The following is a 17475-nucleotide window of genomic DNA, read 5'->3' on the forward strand; positions in this document are numbered from 1 at the left end:
TTCAACAGCAAGGAGAGCCAGGGAATTAGTATCTGCTGCTAAAATTATTATCTATTTCCTCAAGGAAAGTCAGATGATCGGGATTTTGTCATATTTCTACACTTGCAGTAAGAATCAGTCGTTTATAGAAACAGACATAAATTTTATTGAGTGTAAGAATACAAAAATTGACACATTAAACTGTACAAAAGGTACACTAGCACTGAATGAGGCAACTGTATCCATACAAGAGCCAGCATTTACAAATGACTCATACTACTGAAATGTACAGGTGCCATGGTATTTTCTCATTAAGATTTTACATTCCAATAAAGAAACAAAACCAAAACCAAGAGTAGTAATTATGTTCTAGTGCCTACTGCCTAAATTTAGAAGCCATATTCCAGATCACAAATCAAAAATAACTGCCTGACTTTCAATATCAGAGAAAACATTTTTTAATCCTTGTTCAACATTACCTCAATTTTTAAATTGTGAATAGTAAGCATTATTAGTAAGCATTGGCTGATGTTGATCTGTTAGATTACAACACACAGCCCCATAGTATTTTACAGAACCTAGATCCAAATTTGAGGTGGTTCTACAGGCAGTTTAGCTTAACTGACATACAGACCAATAACAAAAACACATTACCAATGTTACTGACATGATTTTTTTTAATTATTATTATTTGGACTACTTTAATTTCAGAATATTACATTGGCCAGTGCATTAAGCAAAGGCATTGTGACTTTGATTCTTTGACCCACGTTCATTAGGGCCCTTGGAAATGCCATTTATTTTGCTCTCATTTAATCAACTGACTACTGCACATGGCAAGGAACATACAGATGCTAAAAACACAAGATCAGTTGTATAAGCAGAGATAAACAGGTATGGGGGATTCAAAAGACAGCATAGCCCCTAAATAAGCACATAGTTTAAAGGAACGTGTTTCTCATCTACGGCTTGTAGTTTTGCTCCATTAGATTATCTAAAGCTACCTCGCTTTAGGTAACAAAAACGTTAAAAAGATCACAAAAGGAAAAAACTGAAGAGAAGGAACTGGGATGTAGTAAAGACTAGTTTGTTACAGAAAAGAAAAAATAAGTCTGTAAAGGTAAGAGAAAAGAGGACAAACGAAAGCATAAAACCTTCCCACCCGTCAGAAGACTTTTCTAGCTGTCAAATTAGAATACTGGAGTATAAAAAAGGAACAGAAAGTTAGAAGCTTAAATAATGTCATCATTATCATATCTGAAACAAAATACTTGTACCAGGGCTAGAAGATTCACACACTATGTTAAGAACAACTGAGTTTTAAACTCAGAATTAGATTTTCTAGTTTTAAACTAGAATTGGACAATTCAGTTTTTATCTGCAGTCTGTGTTTAGATGATCTAACTTAAGCTTTGTTGTATATCCTAGGGATCCATGCTGCATTCAAATATTGTAGAATTAAGAAGCAGCTTCCTTTGTCTGTCAGCTGCTAAATGCCTTTAAACAACTGCAAAATTGTTTTTATCTTTGTATATTTGAATGTCTGTCCTCTAAAAACACCACTCAAATACTTCAATGCTTTCATTAGGAAGTACCATCATAAACTATCCAAGATATGGATGCCGGGTTTTATTTATTTATTTTCTACAACAAAATTATACACAGAATAGATAAAAATTTACTACTTTCATATAGCATCAATCCACTTTCTTCAAAGTATTTGGACCAGAGCTGCCTACACAGTAATTCTACTGCTACTTTCCCGAGGAAAGTCCAACTGGCTAACAAGAAGAACACAGAAGAATACAGACATTTTAGACCATTTTGATGTATCTAACATGCACCAAACCTACAAATAGATTAGATATACCGCCAGAATTCATATGATGTCCTATTTAGAGCTTTCTTTGGTACACATATTCAAGAAGTTCAGTGAAGTTTCATCTGGGAGTATGAGCAGCTAAAGACAAAGCTTGGTTTTCAAACTACTGTGTTTCTTTTTCTAGATTATTTACAAGACTACTGTGTAATGACTAATCTTTTCAAAACAGGTTTTGATTTTTCACTCATGTAAGAGGTCTCTCTGTGCAGTTTCATAGGTGACTGAACAAGCAGGAGACAGACATTTGCATTTAGTCTTGCTAGCAAAATAAGGCTTGGGGAAGGATGTGAACTGTCTGTGATATGTGTGCCCTAAACGCATACATATGCTATTGAAAGTACAAAGTCTGAGCAAAGCATTTTTAAAGAAAATGCAAATATGTTGTTTAATTCTTAAATGTATTTGTGTCAACAAAACAAAGAATGTTCATAACTACTTCCTTCCACTTAAAACCAGTTTCAGTGCTAAACACAGCTAAGTACCCATCCATTTAGAAGGCACCATACTAGAGCTTCAGAAATGCAATGTTTTTATCTTCACATTTCTAGTGATTAGATACTTTCAGCCTTCTTTTTATAAGTGTCTAGAATGTTGGTCAAGTCTGACAGTAGATCTTCGGGCATGAATTCTTCATCATCTCTGTAAATTCTTACATTCTGTTCATCAAGGTATTTCTAGAAAAGAGGTACAGAAAGTTTTATTAGCTCTATCATAGTCTGTATTTTACTGATTCTACTGAAGCATTTTAAGCAGTCATTGCACGAGTTAACCAAATTCATTTAAACAGTTTCCTGAAAGACATCTATCAGAAGCAAGTTTAACCTGACAGGATGTTACTGTTGAAACTTAATGATCGGTTCTGGTTATTTATACCAAAGGTTTTGTCGGAAAATTTAACTAGAATCCATGGACTCAGTCAAGCAGCTAAACAACTGATACTTCCTTAGAAAGAGTAAGCTCTAATTTCCAAGTGTTTAACTGCAAATGTCTCTAGACAGATTTAATTCTGAATATCAAATTTTAGCTTACCACTATAGATGCTATATGAGTAGCAACTGTTTCTACAAGACGACTCAAGTTAGCACCAATTTTTCTCTTCTCTTCTGTTGTTGTTTGCAAAACGACTTGATACCTAAAAGGTAAAGATACTCAGAAGGTCATGTCCATAATTAGAGAATTCCTGACATTTAAAACAATCACTTCAAGTCTGATTTATCTTCATGTTTAGCCATACATTTTTTTCCATTAGTATTAATTTGAACCATGTTACAATATATTAATACTCAACTTAAAAAAAAAGACTATATTGTGCTAACTGATAAGAAACAACGTACCTTAGAGTCCGAATACTCTTTCTAGAATTTGAGGTATAAAATGCAGTTGTCACATAAGTTTGGAAACAAACAACTTTCTTAGCTACAACCATATATAAAAAAAAATTACAGGAGTTCTGATACAGCAGAAAAACATTTTAGCAAAACACTGTTGAGGAGAAACATCTTTCAGTTGTTAACTTGTGAAATTAATACACTGAGATGGATACATGCTGAAACAACTTTATGTTACATTCAAGAAAATATCTTTATCCTTAAAAACCAAAATAAACAAGGCAAACATGGAAGTTACAAATCTTACTGTCTTTGGAGATCATGCAATTCATTTGTGGCTTCACTGAGACCTTCATAGACCCCACTCTCAAGTAACTGTTTGTGCTTCTTTAACGATTCTAGTTCATTTGCACATTTCTGCTCTTCCTCTTCTATCTCCTGCAGTCATAAGGAAAGATGAGGAAAAAAATGGCCTTTCTCAGGTATATCCTGTTGCTTGAATTCAAAATTCACAGAAGTAGCTCCAAGTTCAGAACTTAAAAAAAACCCTCAAGGACATCCCTCCCAGACCTAAAGTTTCAGTGGTTTTCTGTATCACCCCCATCCCAGAATAAGCCTAACCATCTCTTTAGTCCTTTAATCATATTTAAAGCCTTGTGTTGCGGCTATTTTCCCTTCAGAGGAAGGGAAACCTTTCCCTTCAACACTCAAAAAGTGTTGTTTACTACATGATAGTCTAAATAGCTTAGAAATGGCACATCATGAACAACTGTTTCTAGGTTAAAAAAATACAACCACATTTGAGTAAGAAAACAGCTTTTCCTTTTTGTCTGAAAGAAGAGCACAATTCCAAATAATCATCTCTTCAAGGAGAATGCCACTGTTGATGTGATACAATCCACAAAACCAACAAAATTCTGCCTTCAACCCAACAAGCAATGCCGGTAGATTACTGAAACATCATCCTTCAAAAATAATTTTAATACTTAAGACTTACAAACAGCATTTTAAAAATTAGAAGAGGAATTACATGACTATGTCTTATTATAAACACCTGGTGGCAAGTGTGTATTTTATGAGCTTAACTTTAAAGAAAAGTATATGCAAGAGCACAGATCAAAAGCTAAATGTCATGTGGTTTTGAAAAATAGAAACTAAATTAATTGCCTTTATATACCTATATATACCTGCCTCAGCAGGTATTAGGAGTGAAATGGCCCCGTTTCATGGCTGTAGCACAGGAGTTGGGATTTACAAGAGCATATATGGTAAACGCTGGCTTAGTTCAAAGAACATTTTTCTGCAGGACACCACAACCCCACTAAAGCAGTGTTGTCAGAGGAGTTGGGAGGTACCACAATACCCACTCAGTTGTTAACAGAGAGGGCTATGTTTTGTAGCTGAACTTCAAGTGGGGAAAAGGATAGGGACTGCTCCTGTGCTGGGAAAGTAAGCAACAGTTTCAGTCCATTAAAACAATTTAACATACTTTTTGTCAATTACTTTCTTCATTTTTACAGAAGCTGATTAAACATGTTTACTAAAAACTGTAAATGTATTTATTATATACAAATTGATTAGACAAGGCAGATTCTGTTAATCCTAAAATTTCCTTCAAGCACATGTCTGGAGACATCCTGAGGTCAGATGATTGTTGCTGCTTTTATAACTGTGCAGTAATTTATGATTTACAGGATCTGCTACAGTATGATGCCAGATTCTCTTACAAGAAAGTGAAAACTGATGCAGTCAAGACAGCATTCAAATCACTTTTCTGAAAAGAATGAAAAAATCCTGTAAGAGGAAAGGAAGAAGGCAAAGGCAGAAGCCCAACCAAAAATGCAACACAAAAATTTATCTATAAATACAAAAATTAAGGGTATCATTAAGGATAAGTTGTCATCAAGCTGTAAGAAGTTCTACCTTAAGCTTCTGCTGATTAAGATCATCCAGCTTTTCAGCTTCTTCTGTCAGCATTTTCACACTGCGTTTCTTGTCCTCTAGCATTACATTCACCTATGATGAAAACATAACCAAGGAAGTATGGCTCAAAAAGAATTCCAACATATAAATCCATGCCATCACAAACCACACCTGGTAGCTCCAAAAAAACCAATTAAACTAGGCTAGGCTGGGATGGCATTACCTTTCTTCATAGTAGCCTGTATTATGCTTTGTTTTGGATAAGGGACTAAAACAGTGCTGGTAACACACCAATGTTTTGGCTACTGCTGAAAACAGTGCTGGCACAGCATTCCAAGGCCTTCTATCCCTCCCAGGGCCCCTCACTGGGTAGGACAGGGACAGGCAAGAGACTGGGAAGGTGCATAGCCAGGCCAGCCAGCCAAGAGGACATTTCATACCACATAACATCATGCTCAGCAATAAAAACTGAGGTAAAGGTAGAAGAATGAGGAAATAAAATTTTCCTTCTTTCAATCCATCTCAAATCCAATATTACTAAAATTCTTCCTGATGACAATTTGTCGGTGATGGTAAGGCACACAATCAACTGGAATGGGCAACTTATTACAAATACTTCCAATGTTTATGGTCAAATATATGTAAGCTACATAAACTTTAATTCAGGGAATACACAATATTTCAACCAACAAAGACTCCAATTCTTAGAAAAACTTCTAGGTTCCATCACAATTAAAGAAGTTTTCTCACAGCTTCTCCCCCTCCACTTGTCCTCAGAAAAACCCCAACCAATCCAAAAAACCAACCCACCACACCACACTTTACCCATGCAAAAGGTTGAATGAAAGCAGCAGATAAGGTTTTAGGGTTGGTAACTTAGTGTTAATCTTCATTAACCAACGCACCTGTTCCAAAGTATCTTCCAAACTCATCTTCCGTTGAGTAGCTTCACGAATTTCTTCCTCAGTCTCATTGATGATCTTCATGAGGGGAGCCTGTATATGCATATAAGAAGATCCAACAAATGCAATTTGCTTATTTGAACCAAGATGTACCCCAGTACATATTTTCCTTTTTATTTTTTTTAGGCTACTGAATTCTCCAATACCAAATTTCACATACTACCATGTAATTATGGTGACTCATCACACAAGCTTTTCAATGACATTTCATTGTGAGATTGAGAGACCTTCCCAGCATTTCCAAAGAAACACACCTTTTTTGTGAGTGGTATCTAAAGCCTTCAGTGGTGACTCTACTTACCTTGATCTGTGTTCTGTATTTGACTAGGCAATTTGGTCCCGCCTCAGGATTAAACTGAATCTCAAAGTCATGGCCTTTGGAATTCTCAGCACTTACTGGAATTAATTTCAGCTTTCGAGCCAGTTTATGATACTCTGCCAATTGCATTTCGATCTGCTCAGAGAAAAGAGCACAAATCATAGAAGAGATACAAGTGAAAAGATTTGCAAGAAGTATTCATATAGTACTTCAAACAAGTTCCCGAGTTACTCTCTATAGCCGTAATTCCTTATTACCCCACAGTTTTCAAGAGCTGTATGTAATGCCAGTCCAGCAATTTGCTGCATTAGCTGCTGTTTTATGATTCTTTCAGAGTTTTCACACTGAGGTTTCTTAGTGTATATGGCTGAGAACACTGAATGGTTTCACCTGTGGTTTTCCATATTCATTTGCCTCAAGTTTTTGAGAATTAGCTGATAGGTAACAAAAACATGGTGGAAAATAATACTAAACCAATGATCAGGTCAATATGTCTTCTCTCATTAGTTTTGACAGGAAATGCCACACATCCTAGTAACAAACTAACTTGAGCGTGCCTTTAAACAAAGCTTATTAAATGCTCTAATTTCTAATTAATGAGTGCTATTTATATGCAAACGTTAAAAAACCCACGGGTTTTTTTTCACCTTTATGTATAAACTCATACTTTCACATGAGGATTTAAATTAATACAAGTGCTTGATAAAGGGTAACCATACCAAATATATTTGTAACTTTTTCTTTAGTTCACCAATTGGCAAAGCAGAAGCTTTTACATCCCATCACTTACAGGACTATATCGTTTCATTCTGTTTAAAGGGACTGAACTGGGCCCTTGAAAAATGGTACAATTCCTACACAAAGAACTAATCAGGCCTTAGTGCATGCAAAGCTATTGATTCAAATTCACTAGTTTTGCCTTACTTCCTTGCTCTGAAATATTAACATTAGCTTGTAATTTCTTGTGTTATCAAAGCAATGGCGTGCTAATGTTATCAAAGCTCTTAATGCTATAGCAGTGAGAGCTGACAGCTCTTCATATTCTAGATACATCTCTTATACAGAAAAAAAAATACATTTTCATTAAGCACGAAACAGAAAATGGAAAATAAAAAAAGAAACCTTTTTCAGAGGTATTGTAAACAGAGGCCACTCTTGTCAGTTTTGCCTGGTTAGATACATGTATGGAGGTGTTAGATTATTTAGGAAAGAAATTATCAAGAAATTATCAATTTTAAGCTTGAATGATGAAAATTGACAGCCACCTCTGAGTGTAGTGGGGTTTTCACATACCGCCTCTTTATTCCTAGCATATTTTAGCTCTTCATTCCACAGCTGATGTTCTTCTGCTTCCAGTTCTTTAGTCAGCTTGTTAATGGTTTGCTGCAGCTCATTTCTCTCGTGATTTATTCTCTCAATGTCCGCAGCTGAGTACTTTTGGTTATCTAAGATGTGCCGGAGCCGGGCATTCTCCTGCTTCATTGCTTCTACTTCCATTTCTAAATTCATAAAACAGTTGTGAAATGGACATAAAATACCAGCCTATATACATAAACCTCACCTCGGTATTTTATGAGTAAATAACATAATTATTACATGTCATTACTGTTTCATTACTCCAGTGTACAAAGAGCTATTAGACAAAAAAAAAAAAATCTTTATTAGCAATCCATTCTGGAAAGTTTATTTGTAGCATCATCCTACTCAAGTATCTTGCTCTGTCCTACAATTATTTGAAGACTATTTCTAGCTTCATTGTCCTGACAGTGATCAAGTCTCCTTACCTGCTGTCTCAACTTCATCATTGACACTTTCCAGTTTTTGATCAAGGATGGCTATATGAGATTCCAGATTAGCCAAATAAGCCTGGTATTTCTGGACGTCTGCTTGAAGAGATGACTTCACGTTTCGTAGCGTTACTCTACGATCCTAGGAAATGGGTGAAAATAACAACCACTCTTAGATAAATATAATGACTTAGCTTTCCAGACAAGACAGCAGAATAATTGATCAATATCAATAGCACAAATATAAAACTAAACAACTTTAATAATTTTTAATTTCTGAGACAGCTAATTCAAGTCAAGCACCTTTAAAATAACAGCAAAGAATGCTGAAAAGATTCTTGCATTTCAGCATTAAGTCTCTCATTTGCATCAGACACTGCTTTAGACAACTCTTACTACAGGTAGTTCACACTTAACTCTAATAATATATGGAGGGCAGATAAAACAAGGGCATGGAAAGCTGGGAATATACTCAGCACATTTTGCACAGCTGGCAGGAATCTCAATTTGCCATCTGCGCAGCCACTAACCCATTTTTAAACCCAGGATGTATTAAAAGCAGAATCCAGCTTTTCAAGCAAAGTATTTTCCATAAATACTGAATCCTGTGCCTCATATTTGAATACCAACACCTTTAAAAGAAATAATGTTGAAATTTATATTAAAAAAAAGTGGTTCAAGTATTTTATTAATATTTCAGTCAATATAACACCTTTTCACCTGTAGATATCTGCACATTAGCAAACAAATAGTTACTGAAGACTCCACAGAAAAAGCCTTGTTCTATAATGGTATAGAGTCTGTAAAAACCTGGCCTATTTAAAACCTCAAACCACTGAAAATGTTCCACTTGTTATGTAACATAAGTATCTTCATTCAGAAATAGTTAATGTTATAAAATTCAACACCACCATAAAAACAGACAATTTACTAACCGGCTCACTTTCCTTTTCTTTTTCTAGTCTTGCAATCTCTTCTTGAAGCCTTTTGTTTTCAGCTGCTAAACTTTCCATCTGGAATGGATCTATATTAAATAAATCCTCTGTGGGAGAGCAGAAGAGAGTGGAGTTACAAATTCATCTCAATATCACCACCTATTTGGAGTATCTGAACTTTATCTTCAACACAGTAAATATCCATTATCCAGATAATTATTTTACTCTAAAGAAATAACCAGGCAAAAACCCCAAAACAAACAAGAAGAGAAATCGGTTTCTCAGTCCTCATGTCAAAATCACTCCCAAGAGTTAAGGGTTTCCAAATTCTCATATGGCCCACACCACAGGAGAGTACACAAGTCTGGACCCCCTTGTGAAGCCAGAACAAATCAAACTTATTTAACAACCTCTTTCTTATCCATATACTTCGTTGCTTCTTGAGACATCTTTTCCCTAACTTCACCAGGCCTTTGCCAAAAAATGGGATGATTATTTTTTGCTAATATCCAGTAACAGTATGGTAGCTTGTTTCCTCTCCAACTGATGGCTCCAGTTTGGAAACAAAGGGCTCTTAGTCTGGCTTTTCATAGGAGAGCAAAGAAAGTAAGAAATGTTTTTCTTCCTTGTTCTCACATTGCGTTTGTATTTCTGTAGGTGGTGAAATGAGTGAGTGAAAAAAACCTAATAATTTTCTATCTCCTTGAAGACAAACACCTGTGATTCAGGTGCATGCTGAATCACATACAGGAACCCTCACAATGGAGTTTGGAACTCCTGCAGACTGTGTTCAGATCTTTCAAAAGCTGAACTTTCTTATCAGGTGTGCATCCTCTGAAAATATTTTTCTTTTTTTAAAATTGTTAACTTTGCCAGACAGAAACAAAAGTCATCTGCATAGATGGCATACTGGTTTTCCATGACAAAGACATTAAAAAGCCAGGTGACACAACTACAGCTGATAGCAGATCATGACCTATCCATCTGTACTGCTAAAAATATATATATTAAAATATATATAAAAAAGAGAGCATTAAGTTGAAGTAGCTGAAACTTAGGAATTTCAGACTCCCTTAGATCACTTTCACTTGTAAACTGAACAAACTGATGCTAGGAGAAAAGAAACCAGTAACACAATTGAATACTTAATTAAAATTTGAAAACTTACTTAATTTTGACTGCACTTCAGCATCCAACTCTTCAAAGGTATCTCTCCCTTTCATGAAAAGATCATAGCACTTCACACAGTAGTCCATGAAAAGCTGAAAACAATTTAAAAATCTTTCATTTCAACAATTCCAAGGCCTGTAAAATATCTGGATGGTCTAAAGCTACTCAATCAGTGAAGTTGAACAGACAGCAAAAATATCTTTAATGTTTCAATTGTACTTTTGTAAAATTAAACTTTTCTCCTCCCTTTGAACATAGAATGTCAACAGATTATATTCAGGCAGAAACAGACACCTATAGTTCACATTAAGAAAGGTCTGGAAATACTGTATTTTTTTGGGATAATTAACAAAGATTGTAGGTACAATACTTAAGAATTTTTCATCTTGATGCATATGATTCTCTCAGGCTAGTTTATGGAAACTGGAAATCTGTTTAACAGACCTCTTTTATAAATATGACCATTAAAATTCAGATTTGCAGATGTCAAAGTACTTACCTAGAATTAAAGAAAGGTTACACAAAACGAATTTGCTAGACACTAAGACACAGATGTTTCAGAAGCAATTACACCAGTATTGTGAATTTTGGATCAACATATATATATAAATGTCAACACAGAAGAACGTATTTAGTTTAAAAGCATTTTTACTTGCCAACTATCAGGTTGTAATCTTAGTCCAAAATTATGATTTTACTTGATTTTTGCAATTTCTAATTAAATGTTTTAGTTTATAATGCGACCCTCTCCAAACACCTGCTGTGTCAACACTGAGTTAAATCTGAGTAGTTCTAATAATCCATGATAAATTAAAAAGAAAGCAATCTGTTGGATTTTGAAGAGCTTGAATTACACTGCCACCCTGTTTTGTGGCTCAGAAATAAAACTTTACAACCAATTTTTACATAGTAAATTGAGTAGATATTGGCACAAGTCACTATATTTAGAATTAAGTCACTGTCTTTACACTGAACTGCTGTTAACTTCAGAAGTCTTGAGAACTAAAGCAAAATATACCAGAAACTCTACTAAAACAATAAACAGCATAATGATTCCCTTTCTCCACAAAGGAGAACTGAAACAGTAGATACTTGGAGAATAAGGCAAATATAAAATAAGGAGAACATTTTGTTTAATACCCAGTCTTCACCAATAGACTGATCATGATACCTGCTCAGGAAATAACTGATAAGGTTTTTATACAATGCTACTCTACTTCCTAGAAAGCATTGTGAATATAAAAGGGAACAGAATCTATAAATACATGACACAACAATCTAAAGTGTAATTAAATCGTGTTGTTGTTACAGCACATGGCAAAATTCAATTGAGCAATTCTGATTCTAATTTCCTTTTTATGGTACCTTATTATGTACAATTCCATCATCTGTCTCTCCTCCCCAGCTCTGTCTGTCATCGAAGGATGGTGCGTTTTCCCTGATAGCATTGTACAGCTGAAAAGCAGAGGTGCACACACAAAGAGCAAATGTGAAGACATCCATTAGTTTCCATACTGGTTTTGTGAAAAGAAGCAGAGTAACACTGGATTACGATTTCAGCAAGCAGGTTGGAATGAGCCTGTGTTGAGCTGACAAAACACGCAGGTAAAGAGGCGTGAACTGAACAGTCAACACTGCCAAGTTGTCTTGTGTGTTTTGAGCAAAAAAGGACAGGATTTTCATGGGTCCTCAATTCAGCACCGGTCAACTTCTGTCACAGATGCCAAATTTTGCCCAGACCTGAGCTGGCAGCAACAACAGTTACCACTGCTAAAAAAACCCAAACAAAACCAAAATTAAATAAAAACACCCCATCCAAACACAAAAGTCACCACTCTGTATCAGAATCATGGGCTATTTGAATATTTAAATTGAAAATTCCATCCTTAGATTTCAAATTTAGGAGAGAATTGTCACAACATTTGCACTGCAGATATACGTTCTATTCAGTGATTATAACTGATCATTAAATTCTCATGTTTAATGTATGTACAGATCAGCATTTCGCCACCTTTTTTTATACATTAATTTATCCAGTTCATCCATTTAAAGAAAAAAACTACCACAATACAACAGGAAAAGCTCACTTTAAAAGTTACTAAAACATAGGGCTAAGGGTCATCTCCCAGATGACAGTTAAGAACATATATGTCTACATATATGTTAAACAAAGAGATTTGTAAAAAATATTTACTAGATCTTTTTCACTTAGTATTGAAACTAAGCTTCCAGCCTGGAAAGTGGAAATATATATCTTAAGACAAGCATTACCTTGACACAATCAATTAACCAAACCAAAGCTGCCACAATCTGAGGCCAGGTGTGCGGGGCTCCCACAGTGTACATGGAGCTTTTTGACAGAGCAAAGGGGTACCTGTATGGCCAAAGAAGACACATTTTTAATAGCTGTGGCAGACAGTGATGAAAACAAACCAGCACATTTTTATACGTAGATGAAATCAGAGAAGGATGAGCAAACTCAATTGTACTTCAAAGGAAAGTACTATTTTATTCAATTATAAATAGTACTTATAGTACTATTTTATTCAATTATCATGGGCTTCTCATTTTGTGATTCATAGAATATCTTGGTTTGAATGAGACTCGTAAGGATCAACAAATCCAACTCCTTCCTCCTCATAGGACTGCTTACAACTAAATCATATCATCTAGAGTGTCATCCAGATGTTCCTTGAACTCCCAAAACTTCAAGTGACTTGCCAGAATTAGTAATTTTATCCAGAATTACACTCTTGGTGCAGCAGAGTGTAATCCTTTTCAACATTTCAAGCTATGTCAGCAGTTTCAAATGTTATAGGTTAAAACAAAATTTTATTAAAATGCTGAGAAGTGAACAAAAAAGATTTACGCCTACATTTAAGGAGCCCTGGCATTTAGACACCATCATGGGTTCAAATCTACAGGAGTAAAATACAGTCCCTTTTTTTTATTAATGAGACTGAAAATTCACAATTATCAACAGTCAGAGGATTTTCTTTCTTGGAAAGCGTTGGGGCATCAATGATTTCAAACACTGAATAAATTCAGCAATAAGCCACTCAGCTACGTAGCATTTTTCTCACCTCAACAGTAATTTTTGTTATTTCCACATTGTGCTTTGAAAGCAGAATGAGAAAAATGGCAGGAAAACATATTTTAAACGAAATTAAATTTGTTTAAACTAAAATTAAATTTAATTGTCTTGATCCAAAATTCTGGAAATTTCAGTTCTTAGATTCTAAAAGAATGAACAGAAAGGTTTGTAAAAGAAAGTTGTGTCGTTTCTTTCAAATATCTATACAAATAATCAGTTAAATTTTACATTACAAAGTAAAATTCCAAGAAATTATAGTACTGCAAGTTCAAATATAAAATGTATAGCAGACACTGAAAATAAGAGAGTAAACCTAGAGCTAAAGAAAATCTCATCTCAATAAAGAAATCTATCCATCCTCCCAACTATCCATGCAGAATTCTTAGCTTTTAAATTTCTAGCCATAGCATATCTATTCAGCCCAGGAGACTAACATGCAGCCCAGGAGACTAACAATAATCATCTTACCCAAGGTCTTTAAAAACTTTGGGAATCTCCTCTTCAAATTTTGAGTCAGGCAGTTCATAAGAAGGACAGAGGAATTTATAGATAAAGGTGAAGATCTTTAAAAAGTCCTTAACTGATGGAGATTGTAGTGATTTCATGGAAACATTGTGGGCATAAGCATTCTCAGCAAGGAACTGTGCAAACGAAACACAGAATACCAGTCACTAAATTAAATTTATAGTTGAAACCAAGGGAAAGAACCATTTTGATTAGCACATTTTACACCTCATAATATACAAGCAGAAGAAGTTAATATGTTACCTCACAAAGCTTCTTGATACATTGCTGGATGAATGCCTTGTCATGAAGGGGCCTGGGATCCTTTATCTTTTCTGTCCCAAACACACCGTACTGGCTGCTGCGTGACCCTCCAGCCCCACTTGCTCTAAGGACAGACAATAAATACAGGTCTTGTGACAATACCTATAAAGAAGAACTCTCTTCATGTTTAAGTCACAACAACTGCTATGTCTATGTTTTCTTTGCGTTTGTGATACAAAGTGATACTTGAAGTTCTCTTCATTTAAGGTCACTGGAAAAACATCATCAGCTTGGAAGTCACGATGCCACATGTACAATGAAGGGATTACTGCATCCTAGATGAATGCTTTCTTCATTTTATGGAAAGAAATAAACTTTTAGAGAGCAGGAAAATACCCCAAAGATGAAGAAAGAATCATGTTGGCGACTGTAAATAAACTCTGTAATATTTAAGGAATATTTAAAAGGAATAGACCCCTACAACAATGGGGTACTATCAAAGAAGATAGCTCATGACTTTCTGTGTTGTGGGTAAGCAGAAAGATTATAGAGTTTTGGAAGGTTTGTATCTTAGAGAGAGGAAACTAACACAGAGTATACTTCAAATGTCTTTCTTCCTTAAACAAGAAAAAATATATTGAGATACTCTTAAGGTCTGCAGTGCACATCATTCCCAAAATAAAAAAAAAAAACAGCTCCCAAAGCAATTCCTGCTCCACAGCATTGTTTAGTGACCAAGGACTGGAAGAAGGCAGACCTGGTCTGCTTGCCTCAGATCCATTATTCCCTGTAATGAAAATCTATCAAGAAAGAAAAAGCCCAAAATTACCTGCAGACCTTTTTTGTTTTAACAAAACAAGCGCAGTGAACACTTACAGTGCAGAGAACAAAAGCTATCCATACCTGTTCCCAAAACAGCTAACTTTTCTTTCTGAAGCTCCAGATGTAGGTTTGCTCATGCTCAGCTTCCCAAAGGTGCTTCTGTCCTTCCTGAGGAACAGAGAAAAGGATTCAAGTTCCTTTGGACTAGTTCCACCAATTCATCTTTTGCTCGTACAAGAGCTATACACTCTCTCATATATTCCTAAGCACCTCCATCCCAGCAACCTCTTAGAAAGGCCAACTGATGCACCCAGCCACCTCCTGAGAAATATGTGAGTTGTTACCATTTGAAACCTGACACAGGTACACAAAAAGGTTTAAGCAAGTAGTTTTGCAAAACTGGAGCATGTGTTCAAACATCCTAGGCTGTAAGGAGCCTTCTTCTCACTGTTTCAATTTTTTTCCCTCAGTTGCTACTCACACTCAAACATACTGTGATAATTCTCTTCAGAATTAGGTTTATATACTTATTTTTAGCAACATGACCAGCAAGACTTACATCTGAGGTGTCTGAAGACCCATCTTGTTGTTATCCTGCACTCTCAGTGCCATCATAGATTGTCGACTGCTGTTTCCAGCAATACTTGAGCTTCGCCTCATTGTGACTGCTGTAATCCACAATCCCTCAGTATTCCAGCAGTATCAGAAAATCTAATACCTAAGGGTATTTTTTTTCTAAATGCCACAACGATTTTCCAAAGGCTTGGAATAAACAAGTAGACCTGTACATCAGAGCAAAGAAGAAAGAAAAAAGATTTTGTTAGACTCTGGAAATATATAAGAGCAGCCACAGCCTTTTAAATCAAACATTTTATTGATAAAAGTGTCAGTGCTTGTTCCAAACCTACTGTTTTGCCTTTCTTTATATTTGGTCACTTCGAACCTACAGGTTCCAAAAGCAAAAGAGCTTGAGAAATTTTTCATTTCAGTCCACTGTAGAAAAAGGCCACATTACCACGAGTACACAAGTAGTGCTTACTGCACTTCAGCCATACATCAGCTCCTGAGCTGCTCATTCTGAGCCCACCCATTCCTCTGCAACTGATCTCCCAGTATTAAAGCACAATAACTGGAAAACCTGTTCTGAGGTAATATTATGGCTCTCTTCAGACAATAAATCAAACTGGAATATTAATACCATTGTCCCCACTGTGGCATTAAGGGGGAATTTGAAGTAAACAGAACTCATGAAACATGAAGTCACCAAAAAAAAAATTCAAGCTTCTGCCCTCTACAGAGGTTCTACTTTATTTGTGGGATGGGATTAAATGACTGAATTATAACTAATAAAAAAACCTTCTATTAAAAACATTACCAAAACATATTATTAATATAAACTGCTGCTTCATTTTGCTTCCAGTTCCACTGCTCACAAACCACAACAGAAGTTTAGCTCAAGCTCAATTCATAGGGCAGCATTTCTCACTGTATCTGGGGAAGAATCTGCATTATTCCATTACTTTACCTGGGACCAACCACAGAGAGGATGAATTTTCACCATCATTAGCAAGCAATTAGCTTCTACAATAACAGACTCAGTTTGGTTGGAAAAGACCTGTGAGATCATGAAGTCCAACTTATGACCAAACACCACCTTGTAAGCGAGACCATGGCACTAAGTGCTACATCCAGCCTTTCCTTAAACACCTCCAGGGACACTGACTCCACAACCATGCCGGGCACGTGTGGTGGTTGTTTGAGCAAGCTTAATACACTCATTCACAACAGCAATCCATTCCAGTGCATAATCGCCTTTTCTGTGGAGGAATTCCCCCAAGTGTCCCAGCAAAGCCTGGTGCAGTTGGAGACCGTGTCCTCTCGCTTGTTGCCTGGGAGAAGAGGCCGACCCCCACCCGGCTACAGCCTCCTTTCAGGCGCTTCCAGTGATAAGGCTCCCCAGAGCCTCCTTTTCTCCAGGCTGAACACCCCCAGCTCCCTCAGTCACAGGACTTGTGCTCCAGACCCTTGCCCAGCTCCGCTGCCCTTCTCTGGACACGCTCCAGCCCCTCAATGAATTGCGGGGCCCAGAACTGGCCACAGCACGGGAGGTGCGGCCTCACCACTGCCGCGTACAGGGGTCTGTCACTGCCCTGGTCCTGCTGGCCACGCTGCTGCCGACATCAGCCGAGACGCTGTAAGAGCAGAGATTTAAGAGCAGTTTGCCACAGCCAACACGCCAGCAGGAAAAAAACAGGAAAGCGTAGGAGCGCGGCAGAGCTGGGCGCAGCTCCGCCCGCTCGCCCGGAGAGCGCGTCGGAACCGTACCGAAGGCGACCGGGGGGCTCAGCAGCGAGTCCGCAGCCCGGGACTCACCGCCGCCACACGGACACTTGTCCCGGGACGAGGGTGAGTGAGGATGAAGGTGTCGGTGTCGCTGCCGCTCCCCGCCCTGCCGTTACCGCCGTCGCAATTTCAAATCCGCCCGCCCGGACGTCGCCCAGAGCGT

At 36.8% G+C, this 17475-nt stretch overlaps 1 protein-coding gene across 2 annotated transcripts; it reads right to left on the reverse strand.

Annotated features, from left to right (window-relative positions):
• Positions 1-1593: 1593 nt before the first annotated feature.
• On the reverse strand, positions 1594-17459 carry NDC80 (NDC80 kinetochore complex component). 2 transcript variants are annotated; one of them, XM_064434606.1, is made up of 17 exons: positions 17343-17459; positions 15529-15751; positions 15051-15137; positions 14148-14271; positions 13848-14020; positions 12557-12659; positions 11651-11740; positions 10284-10377; positions 9116-9222; positions 8178-8322; positions 7687-7892; positions 6376-6528; positions 6018-6107; positions 5113-5205; positions 3497-3627; positions 2891-2993; positions 1594-2535 (listed from the first exon to the last, which is right to left on the reverse strand). In XM_064434606.1, exons 2-17 carry the CDS (start codon positions 15627-15629, stop codon positions 2413-2415), a joined length of 1923 nt encoding a protein of 640 aa, XP_064290676.1. In that variant the 5' UTR covers positions 15630-15751; positions 17343-17459; the 3' UTR covers positions 1594-2412. The 2 variants fall into 2 exon arrangements, with proteins under 2 accessions (XP_064290676.1, XP_064290667.1); XM_064434597.1 differs by having other exon boundaries at positions 17295-17400.
• Between the last annotated feature and the right edge of the window lie 16 nt (positions 17460-17475).

The sequence above is a fragment of the Passer domesticus genome, chromosome 1 (genome assembly GCF_036417665.1).
Source record: "Passer domesticus isolate bPasDom1 chromosome 1, bPasDom1.hap1, whole genome shotgun sequence".
In the NCBI taxonomy this organism is placed as follows: Eukaryota; Metazoa; Chordata; class Aves; order Passeriformes; family Passeridae; genus Passer; species Passer domesticus.